At 51.7% G+C, this 25,511-nt stretch overlaps 1 protein-coding gene across 1 annotated transcript in view; it reads right to left on the reverse strand.

Moving 5' to 3' along the window:
- TRPM8 (transient receptor potential cation channel subfamily M member 8) overlaps positions 1-25,511 on the reverse strand; it is a 59,387-nt gene that overhangs the window by 20,078 nt on the left and 13,798 nt on the right. Inside the window, exons 6-14 of the mRNA XM_058700571.1 lie at positions 23,535-23,630; positions 22,574-22,703; positions 20,636-20,781; positions 17,803-17,915; positions 17,213-17,429; positions 11,366-11,457; positions 9,772-9,913; positions 8,537-8,708; positions 7,234-7,411 (exon numbers count right to left, since the gene is read on the reverse strand). Coding sequence (XP_058556554.1) covers positions 7,234-7,411; positions 8,537-8,708; positions 9,772-9,913; positions 11,366-11,457; positions 17,213-17,429; positions 17,803-17,915; positions 20,636-20,781; positions 22,574-22,703; positions 23,535-23,630 — 1,286 coding nt within the window. The remainder of the gene's footprint in view (positions 1-7,233; positions 7,412-8,536; positions 8,709-9,771; positions 9,914-11,365; positions 11,458-17,212; positions 17,430-17,802; positions 17,916-20,635; positions 20,782-22,573; positions 22,704-23,534; positions 23,631-25,511) is intronic.

A 25,511-nucleotide genomic window follows, 5' to 3' on the forward strand; every position in this document is an offset into this window, starting at 1 on the left:
CATAAATAACACATTTCTGGGGTTGGCCATGCTGGGGCTTATTTATACTGAGGCCCACCTTCCCCACAGGGCAGGAGCTTCTAAACTTCTCCACCCCTCCCCCCGCAGATGAGTTCCGGACTCAGCCAAAGAGAGAGACATGAGCGTTCCCCAGGGAAGGCCAGTCGATAATTGAGCACCACTTCAAACTGCTTTGTTAAAATAATTTTTATATTCTTTAGGCACTGCGTTCCATCTCTGTAAAAGGAGAGGCAGGATCCTGGTGCCAATACGTGAGCACCACCCCCCTCAGCAAATGTCCAGAGCAACTCAGACACCGTCTCTCCCACCCAGGTTCTGGGCATCTCCCTGTCGGCCGCTGACCATCCAGAGCCTTCCTGGAGAGGAAGTCCACGATGTTCCCTTTGACCCTACGACTCCACGGGTATCATGTGCCCTCCGCTACCCAGCTGGTGGGAGATCTGCAGTGATGACTGAGTTTGGTCCCCTAAGACCACCCAAGTGCCTTCTGTGGAGCAGGACTGAGGAGGCAGGAACCTCACAGGGACACAAAGTTTCAGAGATTTGCTGACACTGAAAATGTTACCAAGAGATAACAAATGTTTAGGGTTCAGATAGCCTTGAACGTAAATGAGATCCAGCAGCACGTTAACAGGATAATATGCCATGACCAAAGAACAGAGGACGACTAAATATTAAAATCATTTATATAATATATCATTTTCCTAATACATCGCAGATCAAAAGGAAACATGCCATTTCCCTAGCTGCTAGAAAGTCTTCTGGCAAATTCAACATCCATTTCCGATTAGAAAAACTAAAAAAGAAGTAGGAGGAAAAGAAAGGAGTTTAATAAATAAGAAACAGGAGGAACCTTCCATGGCACAATTTAAAAAAGGAGAGAGAGAATAAAAGAATTCAGTAAGGAGACTCATTCCAAAATAAATAAGCAAATCTTTAACAGCCTTCCTACATGTCAAAAATTACTTACTGAAAAAAAAAAAAAATAGGAAACAATATCTTGTTCACAATCACAAACGGCTAGGAGAAAAGGTAACCAAAAATCTTCCAGATCCGTAGAGTAAAACTGTTAATCGTCACCAGGAAACCACGTATCTTTGAAAAAGTAGAGAATCACATCATTTTTTTCTGGGTGGTAAGATACCATTTTTTTTTTCAGCATCCCCTGAATGATTCTGTCAAGTTCACATCATCACAATAAAATTCACAAGGGTTTTTTTTTTTTTTTGAAGGGGAAAGAATAAAGAGTTTTGGAAGATGAGCCTTAGGCGCCTCCTTGTTATTAAATGTACAAGAAAACCCAGAAAAAGTTTTGAATGAGAATAAGGAGGGGGACTTGCACAACAGATGCTCAAATCATTTTTTTCAGTCAGTAATTAAAGCCATTTGGTAGTAAAAGCCAAAATAGACTGATCAACAGACCAGAACAGCAAGTCTGCCAAAAAAAATCACGAAGAAAAAGAAGACGCTAAAACAATGGCAGAATTTTAGAATGAACTGGAAGACGAGAAACTTGCCAGCTAGATCTCAATCAGGAAACACCTCCTCTGAGCTTTTCGCAGATTTCACACGCTTTCCATCTGTTACTTCTTCCCAGACACACCAGCAATATCCGGCCAGACCTGCCCAGTGGCCTTGGCGACCCGTCTTCTGCTGCCTCCCCCCAGACCCCTCCTGCACATCTCTGTTCCCCTCTCATTCCACAAGATCAAAAAAACAGGTTCAAAGTCAACAGTAAGAGACAGCCGACCATTTCACTACGCTGATTTTTTTTTTTTTTTTCAGAGAGAGAGAGAACGAGCAGGGGACACAAGCAGAGGGAGAGAGAGGGAAAGAGAATCCCAAGCAGGCTCCACGCTCAGTACAGAGCCCAACACGGGGCTCGATCCCACAACCCTAGGACCAGGACCTGAGCCGACATCAAGAGTCAGACGCTCAACCAACTGAGCCACCCAGGCGCCCCTCACTACACTGATTTCGGAAGTGCAAACTCAGTTTAGTGTTTTGCTCTCAGAATCACACGACTAAGACTGTGCCCTGTGCCCTGCATCAAGACCCAGCAGATGCTCCTCCATCTGCGAGAAAATGTCCTACTTCTTTAACGTGGCATAAAAGACACCCCACAACCTGGCCGCTGCCTCCCTTTCCACCCCCTTCAGTGGCTGATTCTCCCCAGACTAGCTTTATCTCCCCTGCTTCGCCCCCCACCCACCGCCTTGAGTCAGGCTATGGGCTCCCCCCAGTAAGGGGTCCTCTGAGTGAATGTTACCTCTGCTCAGTGCCACTGACCCTGGCCCCACCTCCAATGTTCTGTCACACCTAATAACGCTGCCCTGATCTCCAGTCTCTGAAAACAGCCTTTTTAGTACTTCTTATATAATATTCTATTATAATATGTTATATTACATAGTATCATTATACTACCTTGTGTTATGCATTGCATTATATCGCACATTGTACCATATCATACTATATGAATATGTCTATGTGCCCCTCATCTCCTTTAACAGCACAGACTTAACTTCTCTCTGCCTCCAACTCCTCATCTGCAAAGTGATGAGAAAGCCACACCTCCACCAAAATGGTCAATGACAGGCACCTGCATGGCCGCACCAGAAGAGAATCAGTAAACACGAACTATTCTTACGACCACATTATCTGCTTTTCTTCTCGCCCCTTTCAACAGCGCCCCCTAGCCAGCCGAAGTGTCACCCAAACCTCTAGTTGGTCCTGGTGATTATTCTCTTTTTTTCTACTTTTCTGCATATTGTAATGAACGCATATTCCTCCTAAGATGGAAACATATTTTGGTTACAGAAATACTCCTAGATGAGGACATGTTTGATGGATCCCCTTTGGGAAAAAAAGGCAAAGGGTGGAATATCTCCAGGACGGTGCCCGTGAGCATCACAGCTGCATGTCAAGATGACCCAGAGTCATCTACTGACTGTAAGTTCACTTCATGCTCTGATGAGCTGCACAGGGCCCGTGATCGATAATTTTAATGCAGAATAATCACAGAGGTTTACATCCATTACCTCTCCCCGTTGAATGCCATCTAGAGAGCGCTCGAATGCTGCTTTAAAATTCCCAAGTGCTCCTTTACATTACAGTTCATAAGGTTGCCGTTGTGTACGGTTAAGCTTTCACACGAATGCTTGGATGTGATGCGAGACAGGGGTCACCGCCTGGCGGCCACTGGCCCACAGAGCCCAGAACAACTCCCACGGCCGTCAGAAACAGTGTTCCGAAGATTCCACCCAAGGGTGGCAGGAGGGTGGCTCCTGCTACCCACAAGTTCCCAGACAGGCATCAACAAAGAAAAGGTCTCTGGTTTAACCCGGGACTATTCTCTTTTCTTTTTTCTTTTTTAATTTTTTACGTTTGTTTATTTAATTTGAGAGAGAGAGAGAGAGCGAGTAAGGGGGAAGGGGCAGAGAGAGAGAGACAGAGAGACAAAGAGAGAGAGAGAGAGAGAGAGAGAGACAGAGAGAGAGAGAATTCCAAGAAGGCTCCGTGCTGACAGAGGCGGGGCTCAAACTCACGAACCATGAGATCATGACCCGAGCCTAGGTCAAGAGTCGGACACTCAACCAACTGAGCCATCCAGGCACCCCTCACCAAGGACTATTCTAGGAGACCCCCCCCCCCAAGGGGAGGGATGCCCCTAAGTTGTCACACCTAAGCGCTGAATAGGGCAACAGTAGGGTACCGCGCCATGGTTGGGTGTCTTGGGGAGGAGGATTGCATTCAAGACCTGAATGGACACAGGTAAGCTGGACGGCCGTGTGGCCAGACCCATGGCCAGGCATTCACTTCCTCAACCTGAAAATGACACGCTGGGCTCCAGTCCCTCCAGGCTCCGGATTCTATCAGTTCATCATTATAATGCGGATAATGGATTAGAAATGTGGCAAGGTCCTCCCTTCACAGCACACAGACCCAGGACAGATCTAAGTCATATTCTACTCTGTGCCTCTCTGAGATTTACCGAATTAGTGCAACTCAGATGTCACGGCTTTGGGAGCTATCAGCCCCTTTGGTTAATTTCTGGGGAAACTGCATGGTGGCCAGTTTTCACACGGCCTGTCCCATGATCGGTGTAAAGGTTGTAAGGGCGTGTCCTCCCTCCCTGGTTTTCATGTGGACACATAATCACCCAGCAGCTGCCACTCTCTCTGCAGCTCAGACTGGGACCTCAGGCAGCATGACCCTGTGTAGCCTCTTGACTCCTGAGTCCTTCCCTGCCTGGCCACCCGTTGGGGTGGTGACGGAGAGGGTTGCACATTCTCTCCTTAGGTCCACGTGGACACAACAACCACATGATCTCCGTGGCCCCCCCAGGCACAGAACAGACATTATACATCTATGTGCTACAGCCCCCGCTGGTCTGTGACCCACCAATGACACGTCTCAGGAAATATAAAGACCTGGCAGCCAAGCTCCCAAAGTGTAACTGAATAATGAACTAAACACAGGAAGGGCCCTGTTCTCATTCATCCAACCCACAAAGGTCCAGGTGCTGAGCCTGACCCGTCTCCATCCTCTAGAGCTTACGGTCCAGAAGGACAAAAGGTTGTCACTGTGTGGGGGGGTGCGGGGAGTCTCTACACAAAGTGGGGAGGGCATCAGGGACCACTCGGGCAGAGGATGATGCTCAGCTCCTTAAAAGGCGAGCAGGATCGGGGCAAGAGACAGGCAAGATGGAGTAAGTAATCCCGACAGAAGGAACAGCACTTGCAAAGCGTCAGATGTCGTAGGTCACCACCCTGTTTCAGGACGGACACCCAGGTGCTCCCCAGGGACAGACCGTGAGACGTCTGACTGTTGCTCAAAAGCCAGGTCATGGACAGCCTTGGAAAAAGCTGAAGAACCTGAAATTTACCTCAAAAGCCATGGGGAAATAACGACATCCTCTCAGAATTTTAAGTAGAGCAGTGACATTTTAGAAACATTACTGCGGCCACAGTGTAGAGGTGGGACCGAGGGAGGACGTCTTTGTACACGGGTAGACCAGATGGCCACTCACTGCTCAGCCTGCTAGATGGGTGACAAGTCCAGAGGCATGTGGCCCCACCCACCCCTGTGCAAAAGGAGGCCACAATCCTTGTGTCTCTTGGGAGCCCAGGGCTCTATGCAACAGTTGTCTTTTTCTTATTTTTTCTCTACATTATAGAAGCTTTATGCGATTACTGTAACAAGTGAAATACATACCTGTATTTTTTTTTACATGTTTATTTATTTTTGAGAGAGAGAGAGAGAGAGTGGGAGCTGGGGAGGGGCAGAGAGAGAGAGGGAGACACAGAATCCGAAGCAGGCTCCAGGCTCCGAGCTGTCAGCACAGAGCCTGACGTGGGGCTCGAGCTCAGGAACCGCGAGATCCTGACCCTAGCCGACAAAGTTGGATGCTTTACCAACTGAGCCACCCAGGCACCCCATACATTTGTTTTTTTAAATTAATTGTACTAATTCTTTTAATTTCTTGGTTTTTACTGCAAGAAAATGAGATTACACCATAAGAACTAGTCTGCAATTTGCTTTCTACATTTAACAAAATATCATTCTTTCAAGTCCATAAAAAGAGATCTATCTTTTTTAAAACCTGCGCGATACTCTGTCATCTGTAACAAGCTTTCTTCGGCCATCCCCCCAGTCAACAGGCATCAAACAATGATCCAACAAGCATCCTTGTATATATGTCCTTAGGATAGAGTCCCAGATGCGAGAGAGCTGCCTCAAAGATTTGTGTGTGTTTTCTTTTAATAATTCTTTTCATATCACTTTCCAGAGACTGAGAGGCAATTCACATTGCCAGCAGCGATGTCCATTTCTCAGCATCACCCCCAACACAAGAGGCTTTTTGAAATTTCTGTAGATCTGATGGGTCCTAAGCCAGCATCTCGTTGGCTTTTCTGGCCTTTCCCATCGACAAGACGGAGGCCCTTTTCGTGTTTCCTTCTCTGAATTGCCGTTCCTCTGCCAATTTCCTATTGCATCATCTTTCTGCCATCCACCTGCAGACGCTCTTTCTACATCGGGAATTAAAAAGTCTTCGTTCCTCTCATGCCACCATTTCCTCCAAGCTACCACTTATCATGTGACTTCACCTGAGCTCTCCTTTACCTTCAACACGTGCCGTACGAAACCAACGGTGTTTATCTTGCCTTTCGTCGTTTCTGGGTTTCTGACTCCGACAAGGTGTTTCTCTTCCACCCCAACGTTTAACAACGATACACTATTGCTAAATTTTCTGTCTGTCTGTGCTGGGATCACATACCCAAAATGACTACCTACCTTGGGGCACCTCGGTGGCTCAGTTGGTTAAGTGTCTGACTTTTGATTTCAGCTCAGATCGTGACCTCACAGATTCGCGAGTTTGAGCCCCACATAGGGATCCACAATGATAGTGTGGTGCCTGCTTGGGATTCTCTCTCTCCCTTTCTCTCTCTCTCTCTCTCTCTCTCTCCTCCTCTCTCTTTCTCTCTCAGAATAAATAAACTTTAAAAAAATGACTACCTGCCTTAAAACAACAACATACAACTAAGTAGCTCGCACTGAAACTACCACTGAAACCCGGCGAAACCCTCTTAAGAAAGATGAAGGGAAATGAAGATCACGATTTTCTGGAAGTATTAGGGAGAACTGCCAAAGGCAATGAAAATATTTTAGAGTCACCGTCGCATTCTCTCTTCACCTCATGAGACATGAGCCCCGAAAGAAAGTCACTCTCCTGACTCTGCTCTTATGATTTGTATTTAAACTGAAAATTGTTAAAGCAGCCACTAACTAGAGGCTGAGTCCTTTAAACCCTAGAATCCAAGCCACCGAATCCCTAGAAAATAAAGACATCGGAGAGGAGCTGAACCCCACTGCATCGGTATCACGTCCACACCGTGGCACCCGGGAAGATGGCTACGTGGACACTAGACGTACAGAGTCTGGATGTGCTGGAGGGCGTTACAGGTGCGTGTCTCTGGTGTCACAGAAACTGGCAGCACAGCTCACAGCGACTCACTCGCTGTGTTGTCAATATAGTCCCCCGAAGGCCGCACCCCCTCCCGTCCCCTATGCCCTAAGCTCTCACCTAACTCCCTCGCGGGTGGGCTTCTAAGATCTTGCCCCCGGTGCCTCCGGCCCCGCCTGGTACACCGTGAACACCCGGGAAAGTCACGACCGAGCACGTGCTCAGACTGGACGCGAATGAGCCCGTACCCGAACATGGCGACGAGCAGGTTGACCAGCAGGATGTTGGTAGACAGCATGTAGATACACACGAGGGGGATGGTGATCCACTCGGGGAACCGAGGCAGATTGTGCTCGTCCAGCTCCACACACAGCGGCTTCGACTCATTGCCAGTGAAGGTGCAGTGGGCAAAGTCGTACGTGGTACCTGCGGACGTAGAAACCAAAAGGCAACGTGAGGACCGTCTGGAGGAGGCAGTGCCACGGCACCTGGGGTGAGGGGGTGGGGGACACAGGACAACCCAATGAGGATGGCTTGGGGGGGGATGGCGATGATAAAAAGCATTTCGGTTTCGTGGACATTTAATACCTAATCAACAACGCTAGCCGATGGATTGGAGGTGAGGGATGAGGTCACAGGAGGGGTCAAGGATAGGATTTGCACAACTGAGTGGCAGAGCCCAGATGGGGGGGCCTTGCAAAAAGTCCCAGTCCTCACAAAGGACTAACACTATTGGGGTGCAGTGGGACTAAAGCCACGAGGATGAAACGTACTCCCTGATGAATAATGGTGGGCACAGTGTGCAGAAGGGAAGTTAACGATAGCAAGGTGCCTTTCCATCACGCACAGGAAAAGAGCTAAAGTCTTGGAAAAGGCCGTAGCAGAAGAGGCCAGGGCTGCCCGAGGCCACAGGGCTAATCGAGAAAACACCAGGGAGCTGAGAAATGTGACCAACAGGGCAGGGGAACATCGGGATCACTGTGTCGTGGCAGGACCGAACACGACAAGCCCGGGCTATCGTCGGCATCACAAAGATGCTTTCGACAGCTCGTTCAAAACACACGCTGGCCTGCACATGCCCCACTCCTTCCTTACGTAAGCTGGGTGTGGGCACATCCGTGCCGCCACTAACCTGCCTCCAAAAGAGAGCTGACCGTGGGCCACAGCTGGACGTTTAAATTCCAACTGCCGGTGCAAAAATTTCAATATTGCTCCTTTTGAAATACATGGGCTCCCAGTTATACAAGAGAGTACAACTCACAACACCTGTTCCTAAACTAGCAAGGCTTGTTGCTGTCAACTGCCACGTCGCTGTTGAAAACACAAGAAACGCTATTTTTTGAGAAGTCGAAACGTCGCAGACTACACTGCTGAACACTTCTGCAAGGCGGGCGTAAAGTCCTGCTCAAAGAAAAGGTCGTGAGGGTCAGTGTTCACTCCCTGGTGTTGACTCAACGCCAGCCGTGGATCAGAGCAGGGAGCCCTGGAGGCCGGTTCCGGAAGCAACCCCCCTGCCCCCAGCTGTCCCCACCCGGGCCGGGTCAGGCTCACCGTCCACGTCGCTGGGCACTTGGCCGAACATGGCCAGGTAGGGCTCGTAGATGACCGAGCGGAATATCCACCTCCAACGATGCTCGTTTTGCCTGAGGATCCCTTGCCTGGCCACGCCAAAGGCCACCATCCACACCGCAAACAGGAACAGGAAGAAGAACACGTCAATCAGCTGTCAAGGGAGGACAAGAGAACAGAGTCAGGACCGTGCCCTGTGGGTGGCTCGTCTGCTCAGCTGACCACAGGGAAGGGTCGAAGTTCCAGTCACCCTGTGTTCCCCCTAATTTGCCACCTTTGGGTCTTGGGACAACTCTTTTCCGGAATTAAAACCAACAGATGTATTTTGGCTTTAGGTCTCCCAACCAGCTCAGCCACAGAAACCTTCTGGATGAGAGAGCCCAGCTCGAGAGCGAAAGAGGGCCCTAATTCTGGAGCACCTGTACCTCTACTCCTCATCAGGCTCCCTTTCTTTAAATCCCTACATTGCGTCCTTGGTATTCTTTTTTTTTTTTTTTTTTTTTTTAAGAAAAATTAAAAGCTGTCTTTATTAGACAAGAACGCACGGTTTAATTTCTTTTTTGACTTTTTGCACACACAGCATGACTTCATGGTGACATGGTGCCTCAGATATGCTTTGAATTAAAACCGCAAACTCAGAGGACCTCAGCGTTGGAAAGCAACCTCCAGATGAGCTAATCCAAACGCCCATCTGACTTACAGACAGAAGCACGGGAGGTTTGGGTCATCTGGAAAACAAGCTTAGGAAACCCACATCGTCAGTGGATAATTATCTTTCTGTTGGACGTCCCTGTGCAAGGGGGCTGGTAGGGCTCGTCCTACATCTATACTACGTGGCTACAGAATCGAAGCTCTGATCATCGCTGTGCTTCTAGCCCCCTGCACGCTTCCAGACGAACATTAACCTCTGCAGTCCGCATCTATAAGATGGGTGTAATCGTCGCACTCCTGCCTCTTCTCTGAGTTGTCCAGACTCAAATGAAAACGGCTGGTAAAGACTGACATCTGGACAGATCGCTTCACTGGCAACACATTTAATCAGCCACTTGCTCCTTCCAGCCACCTGTTAAATTTTAAACCGGGGGAGGCCCCTGATGAAAGCACGTCAGAGACAGCAAACCTTGCCAACTGTGACCTGCCGGGCGACCAGCCCCTCTACAGACAACTGGAGGCGTCTAGCAAGCAGAATGCGAACCACAAACACCCTCCGTCCTTACCATTCTCTGCAACATGATAATCTTGGGTCCTAAATTTCTGCTTACGGTGAAAATGTGGATCAACCTTAGAGTGAATATGATATAATCCAGGCAAAAGATCACCCGTCCGGAATACAAAGAGGTTTTATTCGAAGAGTGGAGCCTACGGAAGGAAGAGAAGCAGGGCCTGTGAGACTTTGACAAAAGAGTTCAAACTTTGTTTTTAAAACTGATTATTTATTTTTGGGACGGAGAGAGACAGAGCATGAACGGGGGAGGGGCAGAGAGAGAGGGAGACGCAGAACCGGAAGCGGGCTCCAGGCTCCAAGCCGTCGGCCCAGAGCCCGACGCGGGGCTCGAACTCACGGACCGCGAGATCGTGACTCGAGCCGAAGTCGGACGCCCAACCGACTGAGCCACCCAGGCGCCCCTGTTTTTAAAACTGACCGAACACGAAGAAACAGGGTCAGGGTGCCGAGAGTGAGTGGCAGCAGACCAAGGACAACACGTGTCAGTCACTGAGGACCGAATGCCCTGGTCTTCTGCCCTCGTGGCCCCCGGTGGAGCAACGACAGGGCACACAACAAGGCTTGCAGAGGTTTTTGCCGCGTCCTCCTCAAACTCTACCCACTGCAAGAACGCCGTCGCATTATCGCTAACTTCCTGGCTCCCTCGGCCACCATGATGATCCCGGTCCCCAGCCCAGACCAGCCACTTGGGACTAGGTTCTGCCAGGTTTCCCCTAATGAGACCTCACCTCATTTGCACCAGATCATTTGACTCGCTGACCACCTGCGAATGTGTTAATTGGGAGCCATGTGTTCTCGCCACCTGGAATTCTCTAGAAATCACGTCCAACCCACCGTGATTCAAACGCTGAGCCCCAGCAGAAAGGAAAGGTATCGGAGGGGGAAACGGGGCTCTCACTCCCTTGAGACTGTGGAGTGAGCAACGGGTAGGCGTTCGTCCAAAGAGTCAGGCTTCTCTGCAAGGGATGCCGTGTGCACAGCTCGAATACGACCACGAGCTTTACCTTGAGGCTACTCGGGGAAGGCAGGCCCGGAGGGGTGCGGGCACGGGCGATGTGCGCCATGGTCTGGGTGTACCTCAACTTCCCTTTCACGTGGCATGCACATTGCTTTTTGCCTTCAACGGTGACGCTAGATGGGTTTTTCTAATCATCCGCTCTGACCCTGGGAGGGCGGGCTCCATAGCCAGCATTCACGCGGCACTTAGGTACATTTTAGAAGATTACGTGGTCCGAAAGGAACACGTTACACAACATTTCACGTGCTCATCATCCTCTGCTTCCTCCGTTTCTAATCATCCCCCTCCCCAAAATTCTGCGAGCACAGAGAGAAAAACTGTGAAGAACTTTTCGATGACAGATCACCAGGAGGGAGAAGAGAGGAGACGTAACTCCATGCCGACCACGCTGGGTCTCTAAGAGGCTCAGACGGTGGCGTTTGCAGTAATCTCGAGATGGGGGGGGGGGGGGGGGAAGGGGAGACAGGTTGATCTTGGGCTTGAAGCAGAAAAGATCTTTTCTTCACCTCTTCACTCAAGAAAATCCAAAAAACGCCTGAAACTGGGAAAGGGGGTGAGGCCAACTTACCGAAACACAATTCCTGCTATGAAGTAAAAAAGCCCGAGCGTATCCATGACATTCCACAGGTCAGTGAAATAATTCACCCCATTCATGTACCACTGCAGCGCAGAAAGGGACAGAGAGAGAGAGAGAGAGAGAAAGAGAGAGGGAGAGAGAGAGCATCAGCAGCCGGGAAACATCGACTGCTTCCAGGTTTTTTTTTTTAACGTTCACACATTTTTCCCCACATCCTTTTTGAGCCACATGTCCCATGTGCCCTGCCACATGCCCCGTGATATTCTGGGGGGATTGGAAAGTAGGTTGCACACTTGCTGTTCCGTTACTCATGTGTTGCTGACAAAGTCAGAAAAAGGACTCATGCACCACCGCCGTTCTTTAAAGATGAACCGGAAGACAGTGAGCACAACCTGCGTGGACAAATGTGGAACACCCAAGCTGCCCAGTACAGTGGTATAAGTTGTGCACTGCACAACTGACGACTGTTGTCATCATAGATTTGCGTATTTGTTGTAAATACTTTTTGGCATGTGGCAATAAAACATCTTGATAAAAGGAATTTCTTTTTTTCTTTTATTATTTTAACGTTTATTATTGAGAGATGGAGAGAGACAGAGCACGAGCATGGGAGGGGCAGAAAGAGGGGGAGACACAGAATCCGAAGCAGGCTCCAGGTTCTGAGTTGTCAGCACAGAGTCCGATGCGAGCCTCGAAATCACAAACCGTGAGATCATGACCTGAGCCGACGTCAGATGCCTAACCGACCGAGCCACCCAGGCGCCCCAGGAATTTTCTTTTTTACTTTGCACACACGTGTTCTATGCGGCACCTATGAGGACAGGCGTAGGCGCAGAAATGACTGACAGGAACAGTGTGTCTCAGGGACCCTTTCATCATGACTTGTGGGTATTGGGTATGATTTGTCAGAAGAAAACTTGTCAGGAGATAAAGAGGGAAAAGACGATCCAGTAGAAGGACAGCCCCTTGGTGATCTGTCTGCTGGGTCTGGGGGACTCGAGGGTAGTCACCTGACCCTCCCGTCCGTCCCTCTAATTTCAAACATGTTTACCGAGAGCCCACAGGATTCCAAATGCCCGTGCCGGGCTCCTGGCACACAGCATGTCGGATTAGGTGCGACGCTGATTCTCAAGGAATCCACTGGCCCCGGGGAAAGGCAGTCATTGGACATGTTTAAAATGAAATGTGGTAAGGGCTGGAGGGCTGGTGACACCAAGCCCAAGTGAGCTCAGATAAGGAAACCACCAGACTTACTTGAGCGACGCAGGAAAACATCGGCAAGGACGTGTCCTCAAAGGTACACAGCACTTTTCAATTTCACTACGAAATCAAGCACCAGGGAAATAAAATCTCCCAGCCCCGGTTCGACCACATTCCTCTGTGGGATGGCTGAACGCGCGGGCCCAGAAACCGCATCAGCATCCCTCACCGTCCATGTGGGCGGCCCCAGTCTCACCGATTACCCGCCAAGAACCGTCTGTAAGATGAGAGCAGTTGGGACAGGCCCCAGCCACCTGCTCCCCCTTTAAAACCCTGATCCGGGAGGCAGATAGGAACACGGCAACCAGGTAGATCCAGTCCAGCTCGGCCTCTCAGAATCCTGGCCTGAGCCGGGGGAGAAACCCTGAATAGATCGAGCCCGGGGCTTGGAGGCACTGTTGTGGTAAGAAAGCGGGGTTTTTTTTTTGGGGGGGGGGTGGGTAACGAACAGAGGCCTCTTTTCTGGGTGGAATGACAGACAGGGGATATACTCATCAAATACCAGAACCATATTCCAGCATATCTTTCAGGATTTGGGGATCCAATGGGCCTTAACACTGAAGGGATGATGGAACTTATCTCGTGTTGCATAAAGATCCACAATTTGATCAGTGGACGCTTGTACATACGAACTGCCTTGGTTGAAAATGTCAGTTTAGCCTATTACAGCTGCCCCCGGGGAAGGAGACATAAGGAGAGTGCACTTTGGGATACCCAGACACAACCTGAAACAGGTAACATCCTGTCTGGTTCCGGGTTTTTCCTAACGAGGGTGAATTCGGTTCATTAAGACAGTGCCAGGATAGCAAAGCAGATTCCCGGAGGAAACCAAACTGAGGATTCCAGCCGCACGAGTCTGCAGGCAGAAGAGAAACAGCGACCCCCAGTGTCGGATTCCTTGAACGACGAGAAACCCGGAGGCCATGCTCCGCAGTCTGGCTCACAGACCTCAGGGTCAGCTGTCCGGGTGGGGGGGGGCAGAGACGGACTTGAACCCTTTCATCCCTCCGCCGCTCTCAACCCTCAGCCCGAGGCACTCCCATACCATCGCCTTAACGCACACAGGATCGATGAATGAAAGCGGTCCGTTCCAAAGTGATGTTTATGAGGAAAAGAAGAGGGGCGCGTGGGTGGCTCAGTCGGTTAAGCACCCGACTTCGGCTCAGGTCACGATCTCAGTCTGTGAGTTCGAGCCCCGCGTCGGGCTCTGTGCTGACAGCTCAGAGCCTGGAGCCTGCTTCAGATTCTGTGTCTCCCTCTCTCTGCCCCTCCCCTGCTCATGCTCTGTGTCTGTCTCAAAAATAAATAAAAACATTAAAAAAAAAAAAAAAAGAGGAAAAAGAGAAAATATTTGCCCAAAGCTGGATGCCCACATCATCACCCTCCGTATCAAACATCACCCATTATAAACGTACACAGGATAGCCGGACTGGGTCAGAGCTGTGGGCATCACCTCCTCCCGGCAGGCCCCCGGGATGACTGGGAAGTGCTTCTCCGCAGCCCACTTCGCTTCCCGAGGCTCCTGCCCCCCACTCTGTCTACTCTGGGTCTCTCCCAGGGAACACGTCACACTACACCTGCCCAGGGTCCTTCTCCAAGCAAAATGCACTTGTCCTGAGCCTCCTTCGAATAAATGACTTCGTAGTTAAACGTCCATACAACTTTGGATGGAGATATTTGTGACCTAAGGACTTCTAATTTCACAGCTGCAACCCTCTAGGCCAACCTTCCAGTAAATGTAAGACTCTGGGCAGTGCTGTTCTCTCCTCGGAAACTCCCAGAAACGACCCCCGCCGATCCTCTCTAACCGGTAAAAAGCTCCGTAAGAACAGAGAGATTTGCGTGCTTGGTCCGTTGCTGTATCTCCGGTGTCTAGAACAGTGCCTGGCATCTGGTAGGTGTTCAGTAAACACTTACTGAAAGGCAGAAGGCACGAATGAAGTGTTTAGCTTACGCCAAGACGTGTCTCCCTGGGTCTTCCAGCCGCCGGGCCAAGCCCCGCCCTCTCACGCGACCCAGAGTAAGTCCTGTCTCCGGGCCCACGACTTCTCTAGATGCCTGGAGGAACCAGACAATGGCTGCAGCGTCTGTGCCTTCACACCATGAGGGAGGCAGGGTCAGCCCCGAGACTAGTGAAGAAATGCCTGGGAGCAGGAATGAGCGAGAAAAGAACATTCCGAGAAGCAGCCACCGGTAGCACCCTCTGCTCCAAAGGACACCCTCGAGCCCCTTGATCCCGGGCTTCCCAAGTCTCCCTCGCTCTGGCCTCATGAGCCACCGTCGCGGCCCCCGCTTGCTCCCAGCCAGAGCACCGCCGTGGGACTGAATGAGGAAGACCCTGCCTCGCCAACTCACCTCTTAAAAAACATACACTCTCGGGGCGCCTGGGTGGCTCAGTCGGTGAAGCGTCCAACTCTTGATCTCAGCTCAGGTCACGATCTCACAGTTCATGAGTTCAAGCCCCGCATCGGGCGTGGAGCCTGCTTGGGATTCTGTCTCTCCTTCTCTCTCTGCCCCTCCCCTGCTTGTGTGCACACGGTGTGCATGCACTCTCTCTTTCTCTCTCTTTCTCCCTCTCTTTCAAAGTAAATAAATAAACTAAAAAAAATTTTTTTTAATTAAAAAAAAAAAAAACAGAGGTGTCTGGGTGGCTCAGTTGGTTTGGCATCCGACTTCGGCTCAGGTCATGATCTCGCGGTCCATGAGCTCGAGCCCCGCGTCAGGCTCCGTGCTGACCGCTCAGAGCCTGGAGCCTGCTTCCGATTCTGTGTCTCCCCCTCTCTGCCCCTCCCCCGCTCATGCTCTGTCTCTCTCTGTCTCAAAAATAAATAAACGTTAGAAGTTTTTTTAAAAAAATATACATTCACTTGCCAGATATACATCAATGTCATCCCTTGAGCTAAGCCCCTCTGGGTCACATATGAATACGAAGCAAATCTCTGCATGGGGTCATTTTCATGCCACTCGCTTCTGGACAACAGCAGCGTATGTATGAGGAGCTGAGAAACCACACCCGGGAGTGGAGGAAAAGGAGGAAGGCACGACCCCAGAGCCCAGCCACACCAGGCTAGGAGAAGGGAACACGCGTGACCCCACGTGGAGAGCCAGCTCAGCGCCTACAACGGCCTCAGGAGGTTCCCAGTAAAAACGGTGCTGTTCCCTTACTTCCTCACATCGGCCTGGGCCCCTTCCTGCCTTAAATGTGGAACCTCCTTCCATCTTTGCTTCTCCTGGCTGCAGACACATAGTAAGTCAAAGCCAGCAAGTAAAAGACAGCTGGGAGAAAGAGCCTTTACAGAGAGGTTATGGGGTGAATCGCACCCCCCAAAATTCATACTTTGACGCCCCAACCCCCATGTACCTCGATGGGGCTGTGACCTCATGAGCCAGTAGGTGGGGCCCTCAAGAGGCCGACGTGAAGTCAGAATCCTCTGTGCGTCAGCAGGACCCTGACCTGGGGAACAGTTGCCGGTAGACAGAAAGCCTGATATCTTCCCACGCGCGACACCCATGTGGGTCGTTCATGTTGCTCTAACCCCCACCTGTCCCCTATCTCCATCCCCCACCTGCACCTACGGGGCCGGGGAGGGCAGACGCAGGGCCCTGGCGCAAAGACTCCCTCCCTCCCCCCGGCCCACAGCAGACATTGAGAACCGATCAAGACACTCGCCGGCTGAGAACAGAAACAGACTCAAATCATCCTCAGTCGAGGGCTCCTAGAAGCCACAAAAAAAAAGTCTATCAGACTTGGCATGATGGGTGAAACCACTTTGGGATTGCCGGACCAGGCAGCGGCACTGTGAGGTCAAGGACGGCATTCTATGGCCCTCCAAATCTCTTGTGGCACCTGCCGTAGCATTGCGTACACATAAGCACCGAGGCCATGCTTACTGAATGGGTATGATGTTGGGTCTGGGCTCAGAAAGGGGGCGACAGAAGTGACAGCAACAGCACTGCTCTCAGATCATCACTAAGTCTGAAAGGGTTTCCTGGGACTTTTCATAACGGTTTAGGAACAGCATCACCCCTGCCGTCAACGCTCATCTGTCCAACAATTACCAAGGGGGCACCTGCTATGTGCCAGGCATGGGCTAAAGCTTTGGATTGAGTGGTGGGGAAAGGATGCCACAAGACGCAGATCCCAAAGACACTGCAGAAAAGCACCATGAATAATTCACACGCACTCCCTGAACCCCACAGGGACTTCTATGACTTTCTACCACTGTCACTCTGACACGCTGGGCATTAAGATGCTCTTAGCTTGAAAGTCCCCCCATCTCCCCTGCCTCCCTTGATGACGGTAATGGCAGGCGTGGGTTTGCCGTCCAAGGTCAATCTTCTCTTTTGAACACATTCCCAATCCTGAGTAATTCATTTCCATCAATTAACATTAATCAGCAAGGAGTGAGCTTGGTGCTAAGAAGTCTCACCGGAGGGCTGAGGTACTGAAAAGGCCCCATTTACTTTAGGAAAACCATGACTTTGGAACCTCGGAAGCAACTTCTGCTCCTCGCTGGCTTTGGGAAGACAGCACCTACTGAGCAAAGGAGGAGGTGCCCCACGTGGGGACGGTCCTACCTGTCTTACTTCATCGCAGAACAGGACAAAGACCAGGGCGTAGAGGACCAGCTCGGGGGAGTGTGGCACCGAGTGAAAATCCATGAGCAGCACGTAGGCAAACAGCAGGAGGAAGGCGATGTAGAAGACCACGTTCCAGGCAAAGACCACAAAGGGGGAGGTGAAGAACGCCACGTAGTACCACAGAATCTTCTTGTGCTTGTCGATGGGCTTCTTCCTGGACCGAGAGGTAAGAGCACCGCCATCACCGTCCGAAGCATCGCGGCCTGCGGGGGCCTCGGACCCACGGCCAGGGGAAGGGGAGCCAGATCGACCCCGCCAACACTCAGCCCTTGGCATTTCAGGATTAACAAATCCGAATTCTGCCTTGGATACTGAAGACGTAACTCTATCTCCGACTGTTTGGAACCAAACCCGGGAAAAGCCAGAGAAGATTCCCAGTCCTACTGTGTAGGGCATGCTGCCTACAGTCCCATCATACATTCCAGTCTTTATAATCCTTTACCTAAGGATTTACCTAAGGATACGTGCGCGCACTCTCTCTCTCTCTCTCTCTCTCTCACCTGTCATCGTATGTCTCAGTTTCATACCTAAATGATACAAAGCCACAGCCAACCAAGGGTATAATAAACAAACACAGGATAATCTTCCAATTCTTGGTGTCTCGGGAGATCTCTCCATACCACTGCTTGGAAAGAAAATTCTACAAGGAGACAGAGACAAAGGACACGAGTCCTTATTAATACAGCGAAATGCAGGATGGTTTGTAACCTTTCTTCCCAACCCTCACACCCCTTCAAAAGAAATAACTCTCCAAATCAAGGTCCTATCCTTTTATATTAGTTACCTGGACTCTGAGGGGCTTCGATAAAATGATTCACGAGTCTGTTTGATTGTCAACCCTTTCCTGACTTGGGTTCTGTGAACTTTAACGCTTATTTATTTTTGAGAGAGATAGAGAGACACAGACCGTGAGCGGGGGAGGGGCAGACAGAGAGGGAGACAGAATGTGAAGCAGGTTCCAGGCTCTGAGCGGTCAGCACAGAGCCCGACGCGGGGCTCGAACCCACGAACTGGGAGATCATGATCTGAGCCGAAGCCGGAAACTTAACTGACTGAGCCACCCAGGCGCCCCAAGGTTCTGGGAACTTTAAAATAGAAGTTGTGTGAGTCCAAATTCCCTAAAGCCATGATTTTTAACCACTTCTAATTCTTAAGAAAGTTTAAACATGTGTCCTTCTAGCACCTTCCTTCCCCCTGATTGCAAATTCACACACCCATCCAGCGCCACCTGCAGGACCCCCGGGGTTATGTCCGGAGGCGGACAGGTGACAGGAAGGGGGAGACAGTGGGCATCACAGCATCACTCGGAGTCGTAATGCATGGATAAGCTTCTCCCAGACTGTGCCAACCCCTGAGAGGTGGGACGGGGGCCCCCCAAGAACGTGGCAATGAGAAACCTCAGGTCGCCTCTGGGAGCCACACCTCACATCAACACAAAAGGGCGAATGTAGACCGGTCCTCATCAAAGGAACACACAGCTTCAAAAAAGGCCTTTGTTAGTCAGGAGGGGATTGGCGCTGGCTGGGAGGCTCAGGGCCTGTGTGCCCCGCCAGACCTTCCATCTCGGAGAAGCCTCTTCCCCCGGGGAGCCCGCCATGCTCTGCCGGGCGGCTGCAGCCAGGAGCGTGCCCGGCCCAGGAGGGGCAGCCGCAGCAGAGGACGGCCTGCAGCTGGTGGGCAAACGCCAGCTGGCCTGTGCCCACACGGGCCACGCCAGGGCAGGCTCCCTGCGGCCCCCACAAGTCCCCGCAGGGTTGAGCCCTGTTGATCAAGGCGACAGCGTGCTCCTTAGCGTACCTGTGTCTGCCTCCTTCCCTCGCCCCTCTCACCGTCCCCACCACCCCGTGCACTTCCTGGGTTCACCGCCAGAACGAACTACTTGCATTTAAGTCCTTGCTTTGGGGCCTCTCCCTCAGGGAGCCGGACGAAGACAGGTCATACCTGTCCAGCCCTCCGCACCCTCGTATTCCTGCCGAGGGGACGAGCACATCCAGCGGCACCGCTAGGTCCCCAGTCACGGGAGGCTCTTCCCTAGCTCAGCCTCCACGGCCACCAGCAAATTCGGACCCCAGGCAGCAGCCTGCACACAGGAAGCCAGCTCCCTGGGCCCACGTGTCTGGCAGCGAGATTTCTCGCGAACATTTATGGATCGGCCTCTGGTTGAAACCCCTGGGGCTGGAAAACTTGGAACAAGAGCAGGAGGCAGCCTCCCCCAGGCCCAAAGCTCTGGGGGCACCAGCAAGGTGAGGCCTGAGGTCAAAGGCGCGGTGAGCTGAGCATCGCCCCACCTCGGCATCCAGCCCCGCCTCCAGGCCATCCTGCCCCCAGGGCGGGCCTCACTCTCCCCCCCTTATGGTGCAGACCCTAAAACAGCAATAGCAAGACTCTTTCTTTGTGCCTTCCTGGTCACCGATGACTGTCGCCATTTACTCTGGCTTAGCTGTAGCCGCGAACGGGTTTTGGGTTGTTTTTTCCCACAAACGCTTTGCTAACTTTGCTAATGATCGGTTGCACGGTGTAAGGGAAAGTCCACCTGACGGACAATCAACACGGATTCAAGCCTCAGCTCTGCTACTTCCTGGCCGTGCAACCGGGAGAATGTTCCAGAACCTTTTCTGAGCTGTTGCGTCCCTATCAGCAGAATGGGATGACCTCCACCTCCGCACGTGCTGTGAAGGCAAAACGTGGTCACGCGCATCATGTGTATGACACATAAGGGTGAGCCCGCCCTCGTCTCCCCTGCCCCCCGCTTCACACCCGGGCCCCTCCAACTGGGATTGTGGGTGGGGGAAAAACCTCCCCTCGGCGACCGGAGACGCCAAGTGCAAACGGCCGGTGGAAGTCGGTGCGGAAAACCTCTAGTTAGGCCTCACCCAGTTCGAGCTGGTTCCTCTAAGTGCCGCTCCTACCAAGAAGAACTACGACAGCATCCGCCGAAATAAAGGGCCGGCACCTGTCACATCCCGCCTCCCCAACCCTCACGGCAACCTTCCTTTACAGAGGAGGAAACTGAGGCTCAGAGGGCTCGCGTGCTTTGACCCATCACCACGCACATAATTAGGGATCCGGTGGGTGGAGACCCAGGCGCGGGATCTGGGGACCCAGCCCTCCGTTACGGTGCAGCGCCCCCGCGCGCTTGGCGGAAAGTCAAAGAACGTTCTCTCTCCTGCACTGTCTCTGGAAGCAGGGGTCTCTACCCGCGTCTGTGTGCTGCCACCTCCTGGAGCGTCACTCAACTTTCCCTGCTCCGGCTTCTCCACGGGAGGCGACGGTTTTGTTTTAACGCCGCGCGCGGACAGCACCTGGCGGAAAAGGCCCACCTCCGGCGGCGGCGACGTTGGGCGACGGCGCGCCGTTTACCTGGACGCCAGGCTGGGCGATGAAGTGCTGGTCCGTCGCCTCCACCGCCAGCTCCAGGCAGTTGCTGCCGCCCCAGGCTTCACAGGAGTACACCAGCAGCTGCTCGGCCAGGTCCTCGTCGCTGCTGTAGCACTCCGTGAACAGCTCTGCGGGGACAGTGTCGCCAGAGGGACGGAGGCTGCGCGCGCGGGGCCGGCGGAGGCGCACACAGCTCCCGCCCCGCCCCCCACACCCCAGCCTTGACTTTGCGCGGAGCCTGGTTCCCAGCAGGCTTCCGCAACGCCAGCGCAGGGCACCGCGTCGTCTCCCACCCAACGGAGGGGCTCTCGAGGCACACCAGGCCCAGCGCCGCCCTTGACGCGGCAGGTGTCCGCACGCGCCCCCTGAACCGAGCGGCGCTGAGCAGGCAGCCCCCCGGCCTTGGCTGGGGCTCAGCAGAGGGGCTGCGGACCCTCTGCCTCCTCTTCACCTACGCCCCCAGCCCGTTTACCTCCTGGGCCTCCTTGGTGACGGCTCTTCGCAGACAGGGTCCCCGTGCGAAACCACGACGACCACGACAAAAACCATGAGAAAGTGGAAGAAACACTGACCTACTGCATCGAGGCCGTGCTTACATGTGGAGACCCAACCAGAGAACCCAGGGAACAAATCCGCGCGGGGCATTTTTCAAAAGTCAAAACCCTAGGATCCCTTCTCTGAAGTCTATCGGAAATAAACAGCCTCTCCTCGCAATTTTAATGTATTCAAAGAAAGCATCGGACACCCTTCGGCCAACACAGAGAAGCCAAAGTCACGAGCGTCTGGCCGTTACCTAAGACAACGGACAAGCGTGTGCGTTTTGCGACGGGCCACATGGCCCGCTGAAAACCCTCAACGGGAAGAAAAACCAAGCAGGTCCAAACTGTCTGTCGGTGGGAGGCAATTGTTCTGGGTCGCTCACGTTCCTGCATGGTCTGGACCTTCTTTTTTTTTTTTTTTTTTTTTTAACGTTTATTTATTTTTGAGAGAGAGAGACAGATGTGAGCTGGGAAGGGGCAGGGAGAGAGGGAGACACAGAATCCGAAGCAGGCTCCTGGCTCTAAGCGGTCAGCACAGAGCCCGACACAGGGCTTGAACTCATGGACTGTGAGATCCTGACCTGAGCCGAAGTCGGACACTTAACCGACTGAGCCCCCAGGTGCCCTAATCCGGATCTTCTCAGCAAAAAGCACTGCTTTGTTCAAGAATGACCGAACAGCAGACAGAAGACAGGCATTCCAGAAGGGCAATGCTTAGCAATGCCTCTCTGTTCCAGGTAATGAACAGTCACGCCCTGGCGGGGAGCATGGGAAGGTCACCCGCAGCCCCAGTAGAAGCCCCAACTCTCCTAAACTTTGGGGAGCTGCACCGTAGGCAACAGCAGCCCGTAATTGTGTCACTCCAGGGGAATGAAGGCACGAGGAACCGACCCAACATTCTGGTCTGGCTGCTGCCTTGGCCATTAGCAATAAACCATCTGTGTCCCTGACCCAGGGGTTTGGGGTCTTATCTGTAGGTTGCAGGCAGGCTAACTTGATAACCTGCAAGTCGAATAAAAATCTCAGATCTGTCACAGTGTCTCGACAGCATCCAAAAAGACTCCTCCCCTGCCCCCCAATTCCCTGCGGTGCTGAGTTTCTTAGACTTGGCCTGGGCGCGGCCCTGGCGGTTGTGGGACGAGACAGCCCACATTTCCTGCATCCATCCTTGGACAAGTCAATAAGTGCCAGGGCCAAAAGGACCATGGCTTCGGCCACAGCATGCACACCCCTGACCGTGCGTGGCCTGCAGCCCCTAAATCGGGCCAGATAAGGGAGCCTGGACATGCCGTTGACCTCTGCCACCTGTGGGTGCTACAGGCACGTGCGTGCCTCCTGCCACACGGTCGCCCGCCATGGTGCCCCGCTCCCGGAGACTCACCAACTGCACGGGTCTCGTACTCATTGGCCAGCTCCTCGGACTCCCCTGCCGCATTGATGTCATTCTTCACCTTGGCCAGAGTCTTCAGAAGCTTGCTGGCTCCCAGGGCTGCCAGAGTGCAGCCCCTGGTCTTTCAGAGGGGCGGGTAATGTTAGTTAGTTCCTTATCCCTTCAAGTGGCCAAGTCAACATTAACGTCAGACAAGGACAAACTCATGGCAAGAGCAGGAAATGGCAAAATCTGAACGGTTCGTGGTGATTCAAAGTCAAATTTGCAATATACACAAAACACTGTCGACCCTGAAGGCACTCCCAGTCTTGAATGTGGAATTGGCATCTAAAAAGAAAATAGCAAGCTAAATGCCAAGAGAAACTGACGGCCTGAGGCCCAACGGCCCGGCCGCCACGCTGCGTGTAGCGGCTGAAAGGGAAGAGGGGACTGAGAATGCGGGAGAGCTGACGATGGGGTTAGTAAGACTTGCAGAGTTAACACTCTGCACTCAACATCCATCTTCGTGCTCCAAGAACGGAGAACGTCTCTTCTCCGCAACTGAACGCAAACCGTTATGTGCTAAACCACAAGGACAAATCTCAGCAAGCTTCCCAAAGCAGAATTTACACAAGCCCTCCTTCCTATCCCTGATGCCATAAAGGCAGAAGTTAATTTTAAAAACTAAACTTAAAAACTGCATCCACTTGGAAACCAATCCCGCACCTGCGCACACGGGAGAAGCGAGAGCCTCCTGGGTTGCCCACCCAGCACAGCTACCTTCCAGGAAGGTACCTCCCCTCCCAAACACCCCTCCGTCGCCACGGAAACAGAGGCACAACCACGTTCACCTGATGTAAGACATTCCGTCGTGTTGGTGACGTTTCAGAGTAGGCGTGTGAGTTTCGAGGTCAGAACGACCACAGCAAAGCATGCATTTGGAGTAAATTTGGCAGGGGGCCCAGACATTTACCTGCTCCCAAATGACCTTGGAAAGTTCCTTCTTGTTCTGAAGAATGGCCCAGATGAAGAGTGCTTGCAGGGGGTGTCGAGTTATAGGAGACACGTCCTGGGAGGAGGTAGAACATGTGGTCAGCACACAAATGGGAGATCCCTTTAGTAGATACACTGGCATAAGAATGGAAGCAGGTACCAGGATGCCCCAGGGGAGCGCCCCATGTTTGGAGGGCTCTGTATGTTAGTATATGAATCCAGTGTAACAGCACAGAGGTGCGATTTTCATCACGGCGACTCACCGGGTAGGACGATCTGACAGTCTCTTACCTATCATCAAAGACGGAGTATGACTAGACAGAAAAGCACAGAGGGCAGGAGTATGTCTGACAGCAACGCAAAAACTGAACAGCTTCTGACAGCCTGAAGCATTCCTTCTCGTCACAGAAATCCGTTTCTCATCTACAAGAGTCGCTCAAACTAAAGTCTAACTTTCCCACAGTTTAAGTTCCATTATTATGACGTAAAACCACGCTTCTGTCTTTGGAGTGTTATTCAAACTTCCAATTCCTAACACATTCACCAGCTCCTCTCCAGAATTCCGGATCTCTCAATGGAAACTTTTCAGATGGAAAATAACTATCTATAACTTCCCTACAGGTTTAACCAAGATCCAAAATGCTTCAGGCAGGATTACGGATATCGCAGAGGGTTTTAACATAAATAGTGTCAAAAAGAAGCTTTCTTTCTTTTTTTAAAATGTTTTTAAGTGTATTTATTTCTTTTGAGAGCGTGAGTAGGGCAGGGGAAGAGAGAGAGGGAGAGAGAGAGAGAATCCCACGCAGATTCCAGGCTGCCAGCACAGAACCCAACTCGGGGCTTGAACTCATGAAACCGTGAGATCGCGACCTGAGTAAAACCAAGAGTCGGACATTTAACCGACTGAGCCACCCAGGCCCCCCAAACAAGCTTTCTGAACACTTCTGATTCCTTCAAACACCTAGCTCATTTAGATTTTTACAATGCACATGTATATACATACAAAATTCATAGAATTATAGGAGATAATGACTTCGTTTGAGTTTCCCCAGAAGCATTCAAGAATTTGAGACGAGTAGTCAATCTGAGAAGTGATCCCAGGGAAACCCATAGGAGAGTGAGGCATAAGATCGGAAAAGAAAGAACGAATGAGAAGGGTGTGTTATCAACAAGTTGTCACTGTAGGTAACTAGAGATTACTACCACTAGGGAGTCCTGGGAGCCAGTGTAGAACACATGACTCAGAATTAGCTCCTCCGGGGGGTGCCTGGCGGCTCAGTCGGTTAAGCATCTGACTCGATTTCAGCTCGGGTCATGATCTCACAGGACATGAGATTGAGCCCCACACGAGTCTCTTCGCTGACAGCTTGAAGCTTGCTTGGGACTCTCTCTCCCTCTTTCTCTGTCTCTTTGCTCCTCCTGTGCTCTCTCTGTCCCTCTCAAAATACAAATAAATAAACATTAAAAAAAAAATAAAAGAATTAGCTCCTCCAAATGGGGAGGGAGCTGGGATATTTATACACCAACCGCTGGCAGTCACGGGGCCCCAAGCAAACCTATGGCAAAGAGCATACAGTTGGAGACAGAGCCTGCCTGTGGTCAAGAAGAGAGAGGCCTGAGAGGATTCAGGTGCATCGACAACAGCCTCCCAGATGAAAACCTGGATTATCCCTTTGGAAATAATCACTGCCTCTTCTGTCTACACACGAAAACCTGGCAGTCCCTCACATGCGCAATCCGTCATGCCCAAGAGGCTGAGACATGAACAGGGGCCATTCACTTTTCCCTCTTCCTTGTTAGACGCCTTCAGACAGTGTGTGTGCCACACCAAGCTTTGCAGTTAAGAAAAACTGCGACAGTAATTTGAAATATAGCACAGAGCTTACAGCAAGGTATCAGACGACCCAGCAGGTAGACTCATGATCTTAAGGAAAGGCAGTAGCAAAAATTAACCACG

The sequence above is a fragment of the Neofelis nebulosa genome, chromosome 2 (genome assembly GCF_028018385.1).
Source record: "Neofelis nebulosa isolate mNeoNeb1 chromosome 2, mNeoNeb1.pri, whole genome shotgun sequence".
Lineage (NCBI taxonomy): Eukaryota > Metazoa > Chordata > Mammalia > Carnivora > Felidae > Neofelis > Neofelis nebulosa.